At 40.7% G+C, this 17,957-nt stretch overlaps 1 protein-coding gene and 2 long non-coding RNA genes across 4 annotated transcripts; 1 reads left to right on the top strand and 2 right to left on the bottom strand.

Annotated features, from left to right (window-relative positions):
* Positions 1 to 4,252: 4,252 nt before the first annotated feature.
* LOC120666203 lies at positions 4,253 to 7,227 on the bottom strand. Its single transcript, XR_005671625.1, has 2 exons — positions 6,655 to 7,227; positions 4,253 to 6,556 (listed from the first exon to the last, which is right to left on the bottom strand). It is a non-coding gene; the product is annotated as an uncharacterized LOC120666203 (long non-coding RNA).
* A 499-nt stretch (positions 7,228 to 7,726) lies between these two features.
* Positions 7,727 to 8,234, top strand: LOC120666202. Its single transcript, XR_005671624.1, has 2 exons — positions 7,727 to 7,885; positions 7,955 to 8,234. It is a non-coding gene; the product is annotated as an uncharacterized LOC120666202 (long non-coding RNA).
* Positions 8,235 to 10,468: 2,234 nt separating this feature from the next.
* LOC120666201 (cyclin-T1-4-like) lies at positions 10,469 to 17,529 on the bottom strand. Of its 2 annotated transcripts, none has more exons than XM_039945985.1 (7): positions 17,272 to 17,529; positions 15,389 to 15,693; positions 14,698 to 14,779; positions 14,199 to 14,336; positions 13,363 to 13,541; positions 13,123 to 13,274; positions 10,469 to 11,960 (listed from the first exon to the last, which is right to left on the bottom strand). In XM_039945985.1, exons 2-7 carry the CDS (start codon positions 15,622 to 15,624, stop codon positions 10,963 to 10,965), a joined length of 1,785 nt encoding a protein of 594 aa, XP_039801919.1. In that variant the 5' UTR covers positions 15,625 to 15,693; positions 17,272 to 17,529; the 3' UTR covers positions 10,469 to 10,962. The 2 variants fall into 2 exon arrangements, with proteins under 2 accessions (XP_039801919.1, XP_039801921.1); XM_039945987.1 differs by lacking the exon at positions 17,272 to 17,529 and adding an exon at positions 17,004 to 17,024 and having other exon boundaries at positions 10,600 to 11,960.
* Positions 17,530 to 17,957: the final 428 nt, after the last annotated feature.

Here is a 17,957-nt window from a genome sequence, read left to right as displayed (position 1 = left end):
CTCTTGGTCTCGCCTCTCCACAGGTAAAAAAATTCAACTATTGCACCACATCACTACTTCCAACCTTGCTGCCGCTACAAGCACTATCAGAAAACCAGAATTTCATGGGAGCACAAAACAGCCATGAAAATGGTCCATCATGCCCAACCGTCATGAAAATCCTCCCACGAATGATGGTCAACCGCAAGGATTTTTCCTACGGCGATTGGTGTAAAAGACCTCCACGAATAAAAGGTCTCCAATACAATTTTTTGGTGGCTAAAAGGTTGTTCAGATATGATTTGCAATCGAGTAATGCCGCTATAAGAGGAATTAACCACCGTCAAGATTCTTTTTATTTTCATGATGGCTGTTCATCATTCGTCTCACGAAAATGGAACACCACTTGTAAAATTTTTGTGGTAACTGAAGGAGCCAAAGTGGTGAAGCAATCTATGGTCCAAGAGAGTCACGGGACTTGGAATTTGAAATTTCTTGATATGGCTAAGATAATGCTTAGAAGTGTTGTTCACCCCATTCTTGGTTTTCCTTTAAACACCACAACTCGGCACACTACTAGAAAACTCTACATTCGTCTGCGGCCATTAGTACCGGGCTCAGTTTCAGCCGGTACTAACGTGCTTATTTAGTACTGGGTCAAACCTACAGTGCCTATAGGAATTAATTAGTACCGGCTGGAGGCACCAACCGGCACTAAAGTGCTTCACTGACAGCCGCCTGCAACAGCTAGCAACCATTTAGTACCGGCTGGAACCACTAGCCGGTACTAAATTCGGAGCTTTAGTAATGGCTGAATTCAAGAGCCGGTACTACTCTCCGTCGTCCGCTGCCTGCGTGTCTTTTAATTCATCTGTCCACCGCACCCTATTCATATCTCTCTCTTCTCTCTTATCCTATCTCTATCTCACTTAGCTTCTCTCTCTCTCTTCTCCAGGCAGGAGCTTCTGGGGGGAGTGCGCCGGCCCCGCCGCCGGCCGTCGCGTAGGTCGAGCAGGGGCCGTCGCGCAGGTCTAGCGCATGGCGGCCTCCCGGCGCGTGGCGGGGGCGCGCGGCCTCCCGGCGCGGGGCGGCCTCCCCGGCCCGGGGCGCGAGGCCTCCAGGCGCGGTGCGGGGCGCACGGCCTCTCCGGCGCACGTGGGGCAGCGGCGCCGGCGGCTGGCAGGATTGTGGAAGAGTTGTGCTTACGATTGTTTCTGGATTGTGATTACAAAAACTTGTTTCTTGATTGTGCAAGACTTGTTTCTTGATTGTGATTGCAAGACTTGTTTCTTGAGTCCATTTTGATTGTGCAATATTTGTAATTGTGATTGTACAAGACTTGTGAAATATGTGATTGCAATTCATGTGGTTGTGATTTTGTGATTGTGTGAGAATAGAAAAGGAAAAAAAGTGAGAAGAGAAAATAAAATAAAATAGAAAAAAGAATTGAAAGCTGTCGGGGTGCTGGCAATTTAGTACCGGTCGGTACCACTGACCGGCGCTAAATAGCCTTTTTGCAATAAAATAGAAAAAAGAATTGAAAGTCATTTAGTACCGGCCAACTGGTACCGGTCAGCTGCCCGGTACTAACAGGGAGTTGCTGCCCGGTACTAGAAGTCATTTTTCCAGTAGTGGCAATAACCGTTTCCAGCACTCACTGCAATTGCTAGGGTATTCATTCAGTAGCGGCAACTTCAACTGGTGGCATCAGTGGCGGAGACAGGAATTTGTGGCTAGGTATGCCGAGTTTCAAAGCAAATACCTGGGAGCGAGAAGATGAGCTGAGAAAGACATATCCTGATCTCTTTGCTAGCCAGCCCGTCTGAATCTCGGGACGAGATTCCTGTAAGGGGGTAGGTTTGTAACACCCTAATTTAAGTTCTAAATATGAATAATTAAACAATATTACAGAACAGTGGTCCGAGAGGGCCACCGGTCAGAGGAGGGCCTTGGACGTTGTTGTCTTGGCCGCCGATGCCCGGTGGGCTGGTGGTAGGCACCTTCTAATCTTCGCAACTCGCGCTAGCAGGAGAGGACGCAAGCCATGGCCCATGTGGGCGAAGACATGAGGTCGCGAGGCCGTCAGGTCTCCGGTTGCCGATCACCAGAGTGGGGGAGCATCCGAGCGGAGAGCCACCGTCCCGTCGAGCACCGAGCACCGACTGGACGCGACTCGCATAGCAGGACACGAGCGGTACTCCACAGCGTTGAGATCACATGAGGGACGTAAGTTTTTGCATTTTTAGGCTTGGTTCGTGAGCTTTGGTGTATTGAGCCAATGAACCATATTTGACAGTATAAGAGCAACTCCAAGAGACTTTCTATATCTTTCCTCTCATTGCTAGGAATAGAGATTTTGATGGAAAAATACCCTGCAACAGTTTCTCTAAGTGGTTATCCAAATGTAGCCATCTCTTGTTCTGTATTTCTTGCTAACTAAAGATAGATAACGAAGATGGCTTTCTAGAGTGTACACAAGATATATAAAAGCTGTTGGAGAGTGAAAACATATAGAAAACAACTTTGATGTAGAAGGCTCTTCAAATGATAATTTAGATAGTGTGTTTTAGAAAGACTCTTGGAGATGCATCTATATATTTTTACTAGTATTTTCTTCCAAATCTTAGGTATGCCAAGGAATACAGGGGCATACCCCTAGCTCCGCCCATGGGTGGCATCAACTACCTGTGTAGGTCGTTATTACTTCCGTCCTAAGACCAGTTTCTAATGGAGGAATAAAAATAGCAGAATAAAAAAATGCAGTAATGGGAACGGGATCTACCGGCAAACACAAGATTAGAGAACATAGGAATTGAAACGAGAAAGTTTTTGGAATGTAGTAATTTATAAAACGGTAATCTGACAGGTACTATTGACAAAATTGTTAGTGCTTTGGATGTGTAGTTAACAACAGTGTTCCTGTCAACCAATCACTTAGTGCTGACCTAACCAGCTTAATAGAGTAAGTGACCGGAGATTTTGTTTTTCTTCATCATATACTTTTCGCTATGTAAATGCATTCATGCTCCATACACTAGGACATAAAAGATCTTTGATTTTTGATATTTGTCTTTGCCACATTTGGACGTACCCGGGACTAATCTAGGCATTAGTATTGAATCATCCAATAGCTAAAGGATATGGGGGACCTTTAGTCCAAAATCGGGACTAAAAATCACATTTTAGTCGTGTTGGTATTACCAACCGGGACAAAATGTTAACCCTTTAGTCCCCGATGGAGCCTCTAATCGGAGGGCCCTGCAGTTGTTAGTTTAAAAGGCATGTATTCTTTTTAAAGTCACATGTGTTATGTAGATGGGGTAGTAAGGAAACTACATGTGAGAGAAAAAGATCTGAATTCAAGTCCTGTAGAGTGCAGGAGCTGGTGGTGCTTGCTAATTTTTTTTTTGGCCAAGCGGACCTTTTAAATCCTGGTTGCAACAACTGGGACTAAAGATTATGACCTTTTATCCCGGACTCATTGTTCCGATTGGAAAACCCCCTTTCTTTCTGTATCTGTAACTAGAAACTGCAGGCGCGGCGTTGCCGCGCCCAAACAAGTGACCAGTATATTTCTTCAAAGCCCTGTTCTTTGCTCATCATGGGCTGCAGTGGACTGTCGGTATTGAACGAATTAGCTTTGTGCAATATTTAACCATTTACGCTGGAAAGATCAACAAATCAATGGAATGAGTGGTGCTGAAGATGAAAGGTAGGTCATCGTATCATAAATCCAATTTGAGTGTGGAAATGTTTTTTTCACACGGGATAAAAAGGATGATGATTTGGATTTTTTTCCCAAAAAACATTATGGATAGTTCTTTTTATATTTATGGAAATGTAAATATTGATAAAATTATGTATGTGTCAACTCATAAAGCTATGGCGGTGTGATCAATGAGAATCTGTCACTGGTAACGAAAACTCATCTTTAGAATATGCTTTATTTAAATCTCGAAAATCCCCACATGCGTATTTGTCCTTTCTTTTTCTTCACTGAAACACTGCTGGCCACCCAATCGGTATTCTCTTCTTCCTGTATGAATTAATTGAGCTTTTTGTCTCGATGACAACCTTTTCTTCAAGCTCTCTATCCTCATAGGGCGAGGTGCCTGTTTAAAAGGCTGCACATTTGGATCAATCTTAATTTGATTAAGTAACACTGAGTCGATATACAATAAAATATAAAGTTATGATTTTTTGTACCCTATAATATCTATCCAAATTCTGAGTTTTGCACAAAAAATGAAAATATAAATGGTGTTGCATATAATTTTGAGAACATGCAGCGCATATATTTCTATGAGAATAGATCAGCATTACAAGATCAACATTACAGATATCTTTATACCAACTTGATTCAAACTTCCAGCGGCATCACACCAAGATGAAAGGTTATTCTAAGTACAGTAAATAACCTACGAGCAACTACATAGACAACAAAATTCTACTAGTTATTATATAGCGTACGACCTACAATCAACAATCTAGACAACAAACTAATACAACACACTAAAGCTATCCATTCGTGCAGTCTGCAAGACACTTCAAGGAGCCCTCCATGTCTGAGACGAGCACTATGATGGAGTCTCATTTCCATGTGCAGGCAAACCTCCTTGCACTCCTACTTGTTCAGAACAAAGTTTGAATGGTAAGATGAACAATGGAAGATAAACACATGAGCAATCAATGTGTAGACCATAGTTTTTTGTTATCTTAGCATGAGGTTGTGGCTCCTTGACAACCCCAGATTGGCGATCCAACTTTTGCTCTTTTCTTATGCAGATAGCCTCAAACAATTTTCTTGTGTTATAGTGTTGCTCTATGTAGCTACTGATAGAACCCCTATTGTCCAGAAGAATTTCATTTAGCTGGAAGTGAGGAAGCTGAAAGCATGAAATGTGCTTTTAAGAAGCGTCTAAAAAGGAGTGCTGCCACTGCTTGAAATGGCAAATTAAGGGAACTGAAATCAGTCTCAGATGCGAATCAAAGATATCCAAACATGAAAGGTAGCCAGTTGGTTCAGAGATGGCCTTATCTGGGGAAAAAATGAGTGCATCAAAATGTACTACAGTTGGAGAATAAGAAACAGGAAAACTGATGTGAATTTTAATACACTATAAGGAACTCTTAACAGGAAACTCAAGATACAGATGCATACCTCCTCACAACACGACTTTGTGAGGTCTGTAAGTTCAAGAAGAGTCAAGCTTATTAATCTCTAGTGAAAATTTGCAGCTTGAATGCATTGTAACTATGACGAAGTGTATTAGATATAACAGAATTTATGTAGACTATGCTGAATTGTAAATATCAAGAAGGCTGGAAAGGGAAAAAAATATCCTCTAAATTTATTTATTTTTTATCTTGATTGAATGAATATAATAATCACCATAAGCCTTATGTTCAGTAGAAGAGCAGATCAATCATAGCAAATTGACAATTTGCATTGGTCAACAACATACCTGTAAAGAAGCATGTAACTATGATACATATGCTGAGTTCAGTATCTTATTAAAATCTCAATATGTTGGAGGACGATTATTATCCCCATACATATTGTGATACCTATAAAAAATATAAATGCCTAAAAAGCAGACTGGTTTATTTTAACTTGATTTGTTGAATTATCTCTATTCCTAAGACTGAGTTCAATTGATATAACAAATTTGGTTCCTGTCTAATTACAATTCACAGGAGATATATACATGTCAATTTAACTGCTAGTGCTGATTTTGGTACCCTATCTCTAGTAACTTCGATGAGGATTGCAGTACCCTCTGAGCCCTAACATATTTTTCATGTATGATAATGTGAAGGCTGCACTGCTGCATAATTAATTAGACAATATTTATGGATAGTGTACATGAAATGTATTGCCCTATATAGTATCACTAATATTTGCTAATATGAGCACTGCACAGCACGACCAGATAACACACAATATGGTTTAGCAGAAATCAGAAGTTTATGTCATTGCTAGCTTAAGCATTAATGTTGTATTAATATTAATGAAAAGTGGAACACAAGAAAACTTTAAAAGTTAGGATAGTGATTAAATCTTATATTATATATGTAAGGATCCACAAGTTTGAAGTTGTCAAACATGTGTCATGTCGCTTCTGCTATACTAATTTTTCAACCTTTGGACACACTGCTTCTGCTTCATCTGAATTTTCTAAGAAGCCAAATTCATTATGAACCATTACTGGCCCTGTTTGCAATTAGCAGGGCAATTGCCCACCAGTAATTGCTCAGGATTCAAGTGTACCAAAGAAAAGATGTTTCTGCCTAAGAGCATTAACAAATTGTTATCTTACTAATTAGATAGTTGTCTTCCTTTTCAATTGCCTTATTTGTTTTACTTCACAGCTAGGAAAAACTTACGCTTGTGTACTTTCTACAACAGATACCAATGGAAAAAGGTGATGCTCTGATAAGTGGTTTGAGAAAGGCAATGTAGAACACCCTGCACCGCTTGCAGATTTGCTTGAATCTGGTGGCACCCGAGCTGGAGTTTGATGTAGCACTACTAGTACATAATCAGATTCGCTTGCAGTTGTTGCACATAAATATACTGCAAGGAACATAAGGCAGAAGAATCAGTAACATGAGGCCTCATAAGAAAATCATCGAGCACATGTTGTGCATCTCCTATGCTGATATCAACTGAACCTGTCCTGCTTCTGCGGATGGACGCAAGCGTTTTCGTGATTGCTGGCTTGAGGGAGTGCGTGAGGACTAATGTTAATTAGCTCCATGTGGCTGCTAGAGGCCGCCAATTAGTCAGACCTCGAAACAGGGATAGAGCATAACATCTGTCCTAATCCCCTCAGAGTAAACAGAGGGAGAAAATCGCATGAAAAAGAGATGGACGCCTCTTTCTTCTGCTCTAAGCCCCCAATGCGCACCCGGCGTTCATAGATTCCAATCCGTACCACCACCGCTCAGCATAAAAACGTCAAAATTTGTTTCTATATTACCACAGAGAAGGAAAAACCAGAGCGGCGCGGTGCACGTCTTGCTGACGGACCGGCGGGCGCTGCTCCTGCCGCAGCCGCCACCTTCTTCCCCACCGCCGGCCGCCCTCGATTCATCGTTTCCGGTGAAGCTCCCTTCAATTCCTTACAAAGAGAGCTTCCTCTTCCTCTCCTCGATCGATTCCGGTCCTCACCCGGTCGATAGCCGGGTCAACGCAGCGGGCCGGACACGAACGAGGGCGGCGAGGCAGGGGCGGGCAAGCGGCAGAGCAGGGGCGGCGATAAAGGCAGGGGGTGGGGGATTCCGTTGCCGTTGGATGGCCCGATCCGACGGCTGCTGTTTTTTTGGGCGACGTGGCCCTCTGATGTGCCAGAGAATCCCCTAGGGTCGGACGACGTTTCATGTTTTAAAGATACTGATGTGACACCTTGTGTTTTACCTAAGTCTATTGTCTTGCTGATAAAAAAAATGCACACTGTTTTCTATATGTGAAACTAAAATATTGTGTCTGTTTCATAGAGCACCAGCTCCAGATACATTCTTGGATTTATTTTTTAATCGAAAGTAATTAGGTCCCTTTTAGTTATTTTAAATTAAATACAAGTGTTTAAACCATTTTAGTTTATTACATAAGCTTTAAATTTTGCAAAATTGTGGCTGGCTGATCTTGGGCCGAATTTGGAGAGGAAGACGATGTTGGGCTTTATTACCCAATTAGTGGCCATGTACAGGCCCATGAAAAATAAGAAAGAAACAAAAACATCGCCAGCGCCGTGGCCAGAGAGCCGCCACCGAACCGGACCGAATCTGAATCTTGCGCTCATGCCTTCGGTTAGCGGTGGATTCCTTTGGCCCCATGGTGGATCGCTCAGCTGAATCATCCACCCCTGCGGCCATGCTTCCAATTCGGTCGGAGTCTGATGAGGTGCGTCTTCTTCGACGCGCCCAGATTGATGCCAGATGAGAGATGACGGACTGGATTTAGGATCTGCAGGCGCAGGTGCAGGTTATTTCCCAGCATATTTGGCCTAGGATTTGTCCATGGCGTTCCCAAAACATCCGTCTTTGATTTGTTTGCATCTATGGATGGAGCTGATTAGATGAAGTTCTAGGTCAAGCACACGTCAAAAGAAATGAACATATCTGTAATGTGACATTCTGCTCTTCAGCATGCCCTAATTATTTTAGTTATAGGAATAACACATTAACACTTCTATTTTTTTTCCTTGGGCAGTTGGGCTCATGGTTATTTGGAAAGATGAAATGAATTTCATTAGTCTCAAAAATTCAATGGCAAGTCTTAATGATTTTAGTTATAGGAATAACACGTTAACACCTGCCCTAATGATTTTAGTTATAGGATTCATCCATTTGTTTTTAGTCTCAGCAAGTCTTAACCAAATTGGAATTTCATTAGATCAGGAGGAGCCATTTAGCCTTGAGCTAGATATAAAGGCGTGGCTTCTTCTGTGTTGAAGGCCATGGCAGAAAAGGCTGGGCCTGCCATCCATAGGCAGGCCGTGATAGTGATTGTTGCAGTGGCATCTAGGGTGCGCCATCTACTTGGCCTCCAGTAACATACTTATCTTCGGCTTGGTGTGTGTGAAAGCACGTGGTTGCAATGGATTGTCATACACAATAAATTATTGGCTGGGTATCTTTTCACTGTTCTTTTACCATATCCATATATCATAAAAAGTTGGGCTTCTATGCTAAGTTGTTAAGGTCGGTGACGTTTGTTGTGAACTTACTATACCCTGTAAAAGGGACATGTCAAATAAAGTGGCACTCAATCCCTTTAAGAACTGTCAGCTGAGTACATAAATGCAATTTAGATGGTGTACTGTTCATTTATTTTGCGCTGAAGTTGTGTTGTATGATATTTCTTCTACACTTCTATTAACTGTTGTATGTTTTAAGCAATATTCTAATATACTCTGAAATGTTAGCTTGGAACACCTATTCTTGTATTGACAATATAGTTAGTTAGGACTAATGCTATTACATTCTAGGTTGGAGTATCAAAACAATTGTCTTTGCAGTTTTTCACTTTCACACAGAGTAAGTTCTCTAATTTAATACTCCTTCCATTACAAAATATAGGTTGTTTTTGCTTTTTAATTCATACTATTTGCTATGTATCTAGTAGATATAACGTATGTCTAGGGTGCATAGTACAATCTATGAACCTAGAAAAATCAGCCTACATTTTGAAATGGAGAAAGTAGTCTACATGGGACGCAGATTCGGTGACATTGCACGGTGACATTCTCGGTGAAATTGAGTCACTGACATGCATGTCAGTGACTCAATGTCACCGAGAATGTCACCGTGCAATGTCACCGAATCTCAATCCGTCTACATGATTGACGGATGACGGTACCACCTAGTGGTTACATATAGGTGGGCAAGGGCTTCCACGAATCAAATGGAACGGTCAGCACCAGGTAGACAAATGAGGTTCACTTATCTTTTTTGGAACCCTAGATGGTTGACCCTCTAAAGCCTCCTCTTTTACGATAATTTATGTACTATAAAACATGTGTTTTTGAAGACAATAAGCAACCTAAGTATATTTTTTTTTAAAATGGAACGTCAAACCTACTGTTTTGCGAAAACTGTAAACTGCCCAAAAACAGTTAAAGCCAGGTTGATGTTTACCGAAAGATCAATATGCATGCATTTCTGCTTCGCTAATTTTTGATATTGACTCAATTAGTTATCGCTTGGTTGTAGGACTGAATTTCTAATAGCTAGGTATTCGCTTAGGGGTAGTTTGATGAGCGTGTGGAAGATAAAGGAGTAAGGATACTAATTGATCCAAAAGCTCTTAATGCATATTATGGGAACCAAAATGGATTTTATTGATGCTCCTCTTAGGTATTTTGATTGTTTCCTACCAATTCTTATGCGCTGCAACTCACATAATAGTTTGGTGATGGTAATATTTCGCAGGTCAGAGTTTGTGTTTATGAACCCCAAATCTAAAGAAGCGTCATTCTAGAAATTTGTGATGACACTACTAGTTGTTGCATTTCATCAGCTCCATTCTTATCCGTACTGTTTTGTTGCCAGTATTTCCGTTTGAGCTCCATTTAGCTGCTGGACATATTGATTTCCTGTGATACATTTGGTTCGAAGGTTCGATCATGCCAATTTGGGGAGTGCTGGAGAACGTTCAGCATCCTTTGATTATATCAGATTATTATAGCGCATTCTTATTGTTGATACATCTGGGAATGAGAAGTGTGTATTCCCCTGTGCATGTAGCTGCTATTGTAAATTGAATCGAAGCGTATTTCTAATTGTTTACTCCAGACGTCTCAAAAAGGCATCTTACCATAACTTTGCAACATCTAACAGTTTCACACATCAGTGGCTCACTATTGTGCTACAATTGACACCAATTAGTTAGTATAATATACTAAAAAGATTTAACCAGAACATAAAAGCAGACATGGTATTATGTAACTCAAAGTATGCATAGCTGCTAAAGAATATAAGCTGATTTAAATAATCATTTTAAACTCATAAGTTAAATAAGTACGTCACTTAAATACCTACAGAATATGAACTTCAAAATGCAAACACCCTAAACCAGTTAAGATATATATATATTCACCGCTACAAAGACCATTAGGCAAAAACAAAACATTTGCACCACTTTAACTGAAACATCACATCGAAGAAATGAATGCAATTGTTATCGTGTGTTTCAGTGCATATATTCCAATGTTCGTTGGAACATTGGTATTGCTAGCACGGCTTTCAAGATGCTCCATGGTGCAGATCTAGGAACAGTTTTAAACTGCCATCAGTTACGGGGGGGCAAATACGCACAAAAACTATGGACATCTTGATGTTCCACAGCACGGCAGTTTTAGCATCCCAATGCAACATCCTCAGGCACTGGTGAACACATGCCCAGGAACATGTGTATCATACAATGAATTCCGTGCCAAATTGCATGTAGTTACCCGTTTCAAGCAAACTGGTCCACAATCACACTTCATTATCAACTACGCCTTCAAGCTTAGGCCTTTTAAAGTTGTCTCGTCCATCCTGCTCATGTCTTCCAGCAAGCAGAGCATCATCGTGGCCCTTGTGCTTCAATGTGTGATCAACCTGCTGGGACTTGTGCTCAGAACCATCGGTTCGTTTATCAAATGATTGAGGGTGTTGTTCTTTACTGTCCCTTGGAAACTCCCCATCTTCAGCAGTCGTTGGCACGCTCTTCTCACCATGGTAACCATTCTCCATTACATGGTCAACATGTTGAAGATCCGCTGGAGGCATGCTATCATGGGACAAAGTCTGCTCTTCCTGCTTGATCTTCTCGTCCTCAACAGCCAGTTCAACACCATGTTCTAGCTCTCTCTCAAGTAGATCATCATCATCCATCACATTTACATTTGCAGCAACTCCACCTTTTGATTTTCTTCGCTTCTCCAATGCTGCTTTTACCTTATCCTTGTCAATTTTATTCATCGCATCCATCCTTGATGATGACACACCAGGAGCTTCATTGCCACCAAGAACACCGTGTCTTGTTTCATTAGAATTATCATGTGATCGATGTGGCTTTTGTTCTTCCATTTGATTACAGAACTCACGACTGGACTTGGAATAATGATGTCCTGGGGAGGATTTTTTGTCATGATGCGACCTGTCCATACCAGCATCAGATTTACTTCCACTCTTGCTGCTCCTATCTTTGCTGCCACCATGGTTACCATTGTCGTTTTGAAGCATTTTATAGCCAGAAATATGCTTGTCTGAATTCAAGTGTCCAGCATCATGGTGACCTGGAGCACCTGTCAAGGAAGAATGCGGCAAATTTGACAGTTTGGCAGATGGTTCCTTGGAGTTTCCTTCAGATTTTACAGATGAATGTTGATTGCGCACACCAGCAGAACACCCTTCAGCTTCACTTCCCTGTGATGGTTGTGCCTGTGGTGTACGGTTTTGCTCATACAACTCCAACATTTGATTGCTTACCTCTGCAATCATGGACGACAGAAATGTTTTATTTGTCAGATGAGATATGGGCATCTCAGACCACATTGTGACAATAAAATAATAACTAATACTTAGGATTAGTAAATAAGAATTTCCACGTAGTGCCTAGTTAATATTAAACTATACAAAGTGAGACCTAATAGAATTTGATTGTTGGTCTTTAGAGGCTGTTAGGTTTCTGACAGCTGGAAAGTGGCTGGTACATGTGTAATTTCAAAACAGTCAGGAACTTGGCCTCAAAAGCACTACGGTTTATGTGACAAGTCACCAGTAAAGTTAGAAGATTATCATAGTTTTGTGAATTATTAAAACCTAATTGAAACAGTGCTCTTCCAAAGATACAGCATAGCTCTGTAAGGTAAATATTAATAATAAAAAAATGTGTACACTATGTCACTATCAAAATCCCATTTGTAAACTTCAATATACCTCACAAAGAAAATGGAAGCAATATAGCAAGACAGAAACGTAGCACCTAGAAATATCAAGCTGCAAAAAGTGTTCCATTTCCCAGTAGAGAAAAACAAGCTCATATCTTGGGTAGAATAGCATGATGTGTCCAGAAAATTGCCTAATGCAAAGCCCTCATTTGACCACCCTTTTTATAGGCTAGATAAATTATGTTTACTTCTAGTTGTACTTATTTTTCTTAGAATAGCCTAGAAACTATGCTACTTTAATCTGCAACAGGAAAATGAATTGGTTCAGGCATGCAGATGGCTAACATGTACAGTTTTTGGAAATTAAATTGTGTAGCGAACTGGGGCATGGAGAAGTTATGACAATAACAATCCAAATTATACATCTTTTGAAACAATGATAAGAAAAATAAGCCACGGACATGTAGGATAAACTAATGTCATGGAGAAAGATGTCATCCTAGTATCCTATTTTAGCCTAAATACTAGTTCAATGAAGATTATACCAATAACCGTTAGCTAAAGAAAACACAAAGTTATCAAGTTAAAGTATCATGAAGTTTGTAAATTCCTTAAAAACCAAGATTTTCACAGAAACAAAAATCTATTTGTCACACTAAACTCATGCTAACAATTCAACCAATGAAGGCCAAACCAATGTGCTGAACAAATGAACAGCATAGAGCAAGTGGAAACATTTCAGACTTTCCAAATAAGGACCAACCTTCAAGCTGACGTGGCGTGACATCAAAATCCTGCCACCAAACTTTATCACCCTCAGCTGGAAGCTTCATTTTGAGAAATTTAGCAGCCAAAAAGATAGCACCTGCTGCAATATGATGAGGCTCGAATTGCAGGCAAAGCGAAGTACGCAGCCTGTACAGTGCACAACATTTTTAAAGTGTAGTAGATACACAACTGTGAACTGCAATTTCAAAAGACAGCAAGGGTAGCATTAGCATACCCATCATTTACGAAATTCCAGGCAACCTGAGGAAGTGCACTTTTTTGAACAACTTTGAATTTCCTTATTGCTTCAACCAAGGGCTTGTAAGCATGATGAATATTCAGGTCAAACCCAAGTGTTACAAGTACAACTCGCTCCCCAAGTAAAATAAGTTCTTTTTGTTTATCGTATATTTCCTGCAAGAGGAAATATTAAGCACTAATAGAAATAACTATTACATAAACGAGAAAATATCGTTTTTGAATCAAATAAGAACTAGTGAACGAAGAAAATAAATCCTAAGTAGATTCAGAAACAAGCGGAGAAATATAGAACTATCATAATGTTCACTCTTGATAAAAAGGATCATAATTTTTAAAAAAGAAATGCATTTTCAGAATTGTTCAGCTTTGGTAGCACCTGAGGATGTTTAACGCAACCACAAGCTGATAACGGAAGCGCACAAAGGCAACAACTGTTGGCCATATTTATTTTGTTAGATTAGAAAATGTTTATTAAGCATCATAAACCGTTAAAGCATTTATATTAGTAGCATGTGCTCCTCAAATCCAGGATGAAAAGTGGATCTCAACTACTTTCATCAAGATGTTATATCTAGATTTGAATCTAGATATAACAAAAATCTACTGTTTACTTAAATCAGCTAAATTTTTAGTGAATGAATAGCTTATACATATAACTACAGCCTAGCAGTGTATGATGAAACAAGTTACAAAGTTAAACACATATTGGTTCCTAAGTGAAGGGTATGCAACAATGAAGTTCAATAGTGATAATCGTGCAGGACAAAGTCAAGTGTCAGTACTTCTGGATCAATATAATAAATCCATCACCTTCTGCTGCTTGATTCTCTGAACAGCATTAGGATCCTTCTTATGAATAAGCTCGTAAGAAACCACAATGACATCCTTCAATGGTCTAGGTGTTTCTTCAACTTTTCCAGCCAAGAACATACAAACTGTGGCAATTATCTGTATGGATATTAGATTCAGAACCATTGGCGCATATTCTATAAAAAAAAATTTAAAAAAAAAACTTCACAGGATCAAATTTAGCTTGAAGGAGTACACTAATATCTATGTATGTCACCAGCAAAGAGTTTACATCATACTAGTAGTATTCAGTTTCTAACATGAAACCAAAAGGGAATGTGAAAATTTGAGTTTGTCAACCCATTGTCAAGCATCAAGATCCTGTTAATACTAATCAGGCATACAAAATGGAAAAGGCAAACCACTTGTTTAAACTAAACTTAGTAGCAACCTTGAAGCTTAAGGCAAACTTCATCAACCATTGAAAAACAACTAGAGACAGGCATTGAATAACACTTACCCGTCTATCATTTTTTGCAAGGGATTGGCGAAGGTAAAAACGATGACAGAATACCATAGCTGTAGCAATGGACACTTGAGGCCTACAAACAGCAAGCAAATGGGGGAACATTATGAGATAAAAGGATGACCTAAAGGATTTACTTCAGCAAAATCAATGAAAAAACAATCCATTTATTTAACACTTAAAGTCATTGATGGATTTGCAATACAACTTGCGTCAAAATTATGACCACTAAGGAAAATGTCATGCTTTAGCATGCAAAAAAACCAAGATCAACCATGCAAACAAAAACGAACATCAGTAAAACCTCAATCCATATTTGAATGCCAGACTATCAAGTATAACAAAATTTAAATTATACAAAAGTAGGTACAAAAATTTCTCTCTTCACGATGACAGTATGAACATCTTGATCAAAAGTTCAAAACTACAGTTATCTAGATGGGAAATAGATAAAATATCTTGATCCATAAACAGCTGTAGATATGTGCATCCCATAACAATGTCCACCCAAATTACTACAAAAAATGAGCAAACACAAGCTGATATAAGGAACATATATTCAAAAACTTTAGCATTATGGCCACAATTTAGTAGCACTTCATTTAAAAGAGTGTTCTTAGAATTTAGAAAGTGAAATGCAAAGATAGCCAACAAATGTAGAAGTAGATCAATGTATCCATCTTACACTTTAAGCTTCATGCCCAACTCTTGTAGAAAATTGCAATACGACTTTCGAAGGCCATTCTCTCTCTTCAAATCAATGCCATCCCTCCTGGATGGAGAATTTTCTTCTATTTCCTTTCTACTGAAATACCATGACGGGCCAAGTTTCCTGGCTTCCTCACGCCTACCCAGGGTCCTGCCATTGGGGCTATTGTCCACAACTCCATTATGTGATGAATCACTTGGGACCATAGCCATGTAGGCTCACTTATTTATATTAAGAACAAACTGATGAACAATTTACTTCGATGAACTCCTAGTCAGTCTCTGAATGGAGAAGATACAGCTGGTGTTATGACAGTTACCAAGAAATAAAAGGGATGGTATGGCACACTTCAAAGTAAGGTACAGGATGACATGTACATTCAAAGTTTCAAACACTAAAGTTAAATTCCAGGACTGAACATAGAAATGAAAAATAATACTGGCATGCTGTCAGAGTATGCAAGAATAGACGCAATAATACACAACCAAGACCAAATACTTAAACATGTCGTGATGATTTATCTGATAGACATGGTACTCTACTCAAAATTTAAGAATTGAATAGATATAGCCCAATGCAATCTTACTATCTGTTAAAAAAAAGCATCCCACTATTAATAAATTAATCCAGAGCAATAGAAAAAGTTAAAAAAATCTGAAACTTAGCCAGATCATCTATACAAAATAATTCATCCTCCTTTCCATTTCAGCGTTCTCCATCCCCACCTCCCAGACCAAATAGTGCTACTGACTACCTACCTGGCAGAGCAGGACCACAACATCCTGCAATCTTATGCCCCTAACTCGAGCCAGTTAACAACAAGAGCACCAATTCATGGTCATAAACACAATCCTTGCATCACCTAATACCCTAAAACCATGCACCCCAATCCCAACCGACCACTTACTCATTTGTATAGCCCATCCCAGTGGTGGCAATCAGTTATTAGAAACCACACCTCAGAAGACTACAATTTCAATCTATGGCACTTTGCAAAGTCATGATTTCAGCCTAATTCACTTTACCAGGGTTGCTACTGACTACCTGCCTTGCAAACTCGTGCCCCTAATCAAGCCAATTACCCTTACTAGTCATTTAGTCAACAGGACAGGATAAAGAGCCACTAATTCGTGGACAAACACAGTCCTGGCAAGACTAATATCCTACATACTACCATGCAGTACCTATTGGCCAATTTTTCATATCTATAAGTAAAGCCCCAAGGTGGAAGCCCGTTATTGGAACCCACACCTCGCAAGACCGCGATTCGAATCTAAAGCACCATGCAAAGCCATGATTTCAACCTAACTCAAGCAAATCAGTACTCAATTGGGGTTGCTACAGACTACCGGTCCAGCAGAGAAGGAAATCCTGCAAACTCGTACAGTCGTACCCCTAACTCGAGCCGGTTACCCTACTAGACGCAGGGCAGGATCAAGAGGCATCAATTCGTTGACAGAAACACAATCCTTCCAAGACCCACTATCCTACAAATCACAGTGCACCCCAATCCCCAATTCAACTCACTGTTCGCGGTAACCAGTTATTGGAACACACACCGCACAAGACCTTGATTCGGAATCTATGGTACCCGGTAAAACAGGGCTTTCAGCCTACAGCATCCCGCAAGAACACAATTTGTCCCGCCGCTGCGCATAAAAGAAACACCGCGTCACCTGATCAAGAAACCAAAGAAAATCAACACATCTAGGGTTTCGAAATTCCAGCCCCGGCCCCGATTCCCCCGCGGCCCTTCCCATTGCCCGCAGACGGCCAATCCAAATGAACGCCCCGCGAGAGACACCGTCGACCGCCGCGCGCAATAGCGCAGGAATCGATGGAGAGGGAGTGAGACTAACCTCGTCAGCCGCTAGGGTTCCGGTTCCGCCGCCACGGCCGCCGCCAAAGCCGATGGAGCCGCCTCCACGGCCCGCGGGGCGGATGGCGCCAAGGCGACGGAGCTCCGCGGGCCCCGGGCGGCAACAGCCGAGACGCTCCGGCTCGCCGCCGCGAGGGGGTGGGGACGAAGTCGGCGGGCGAGGCGCAGGGGAAGAAGGGGAAGGGGCGGCGCGTCGCGTCGCGGCCTGGGCATAACTAGTACGCAAAACCCTAGACTGTTTGGATTTTATTTTATTTTTTGTTTCGTTTTCTGCGGTTTAGTATTTCCCGGACTTTTTTCAACGGAAGGGTACTTTGGATTTTTTTTTATCTTCTCTTTTTCTTTTTTCATATGTTTGCGTATTCGAGGAAGTGGTATATGCTGATTTCCCCACACTTTAACACCGATTCAGGCAGTTTTTTTTCCCTGGAGGCACACGTTTAGATGGGTTTTGCATTTAGGGATGGAAGCGTTGGAAATATGCGTTTAAAGAGATTAGATTTCAATTTGAGGTAAAATAGAAGTCTTAAGCAAAGTTGTAAACTGATCGAGCAAAACACATTTAGAATGATCATGACAATTTACTATGAATTATGGCATTAACCGGGCATTGATTAGCACCTAATCAGTGCACAATGATTCAAAAGTGAGAGACACAAGTGGCAA

The sequence above is a fragment of the Panicum virgatum genome, chromosome 3N (assembly GCF_016808335.1).
Source record: "Panicum virgatum strain AP13 chromosome 3N, P.virgatum_v5, whole genome shotgun sequence".
Classification (NCBI taxonomy): Eukaryota; Viridiplantae; Streptophyta; class Magnoliopsida; order Poales; family Poaceae; genus Panicum; species Panicum virgatum.
This window is presented reverse-complemented; position numbering and strand designations above follow the sequence as displayed.

Bases quoted from the DNA above. Each gene is read 5' to 3' on its own strand.
- LOC120666201 (XM_039945985.1), bottom strand. From the start codon at position 15,624: ATGGCTATGGTCCCAAGTGATTCATCACATAATGGAGTTGTGGACAAT. The intron at 13,542-14,198 runs GTGATGGATTTA...TTCCTCTTGCAG, and splicing joins AGAGAATCAAGCAGCAGAAG to GAAATATACGATAAACAAAA. The intron at 13,275-13,362 runs GTATGCTAATGC...TGCACTGTACAG, and splicing joins TGGAATTTCGTAAATGATGG to GCTGCGTACTTCGCTTTGCC.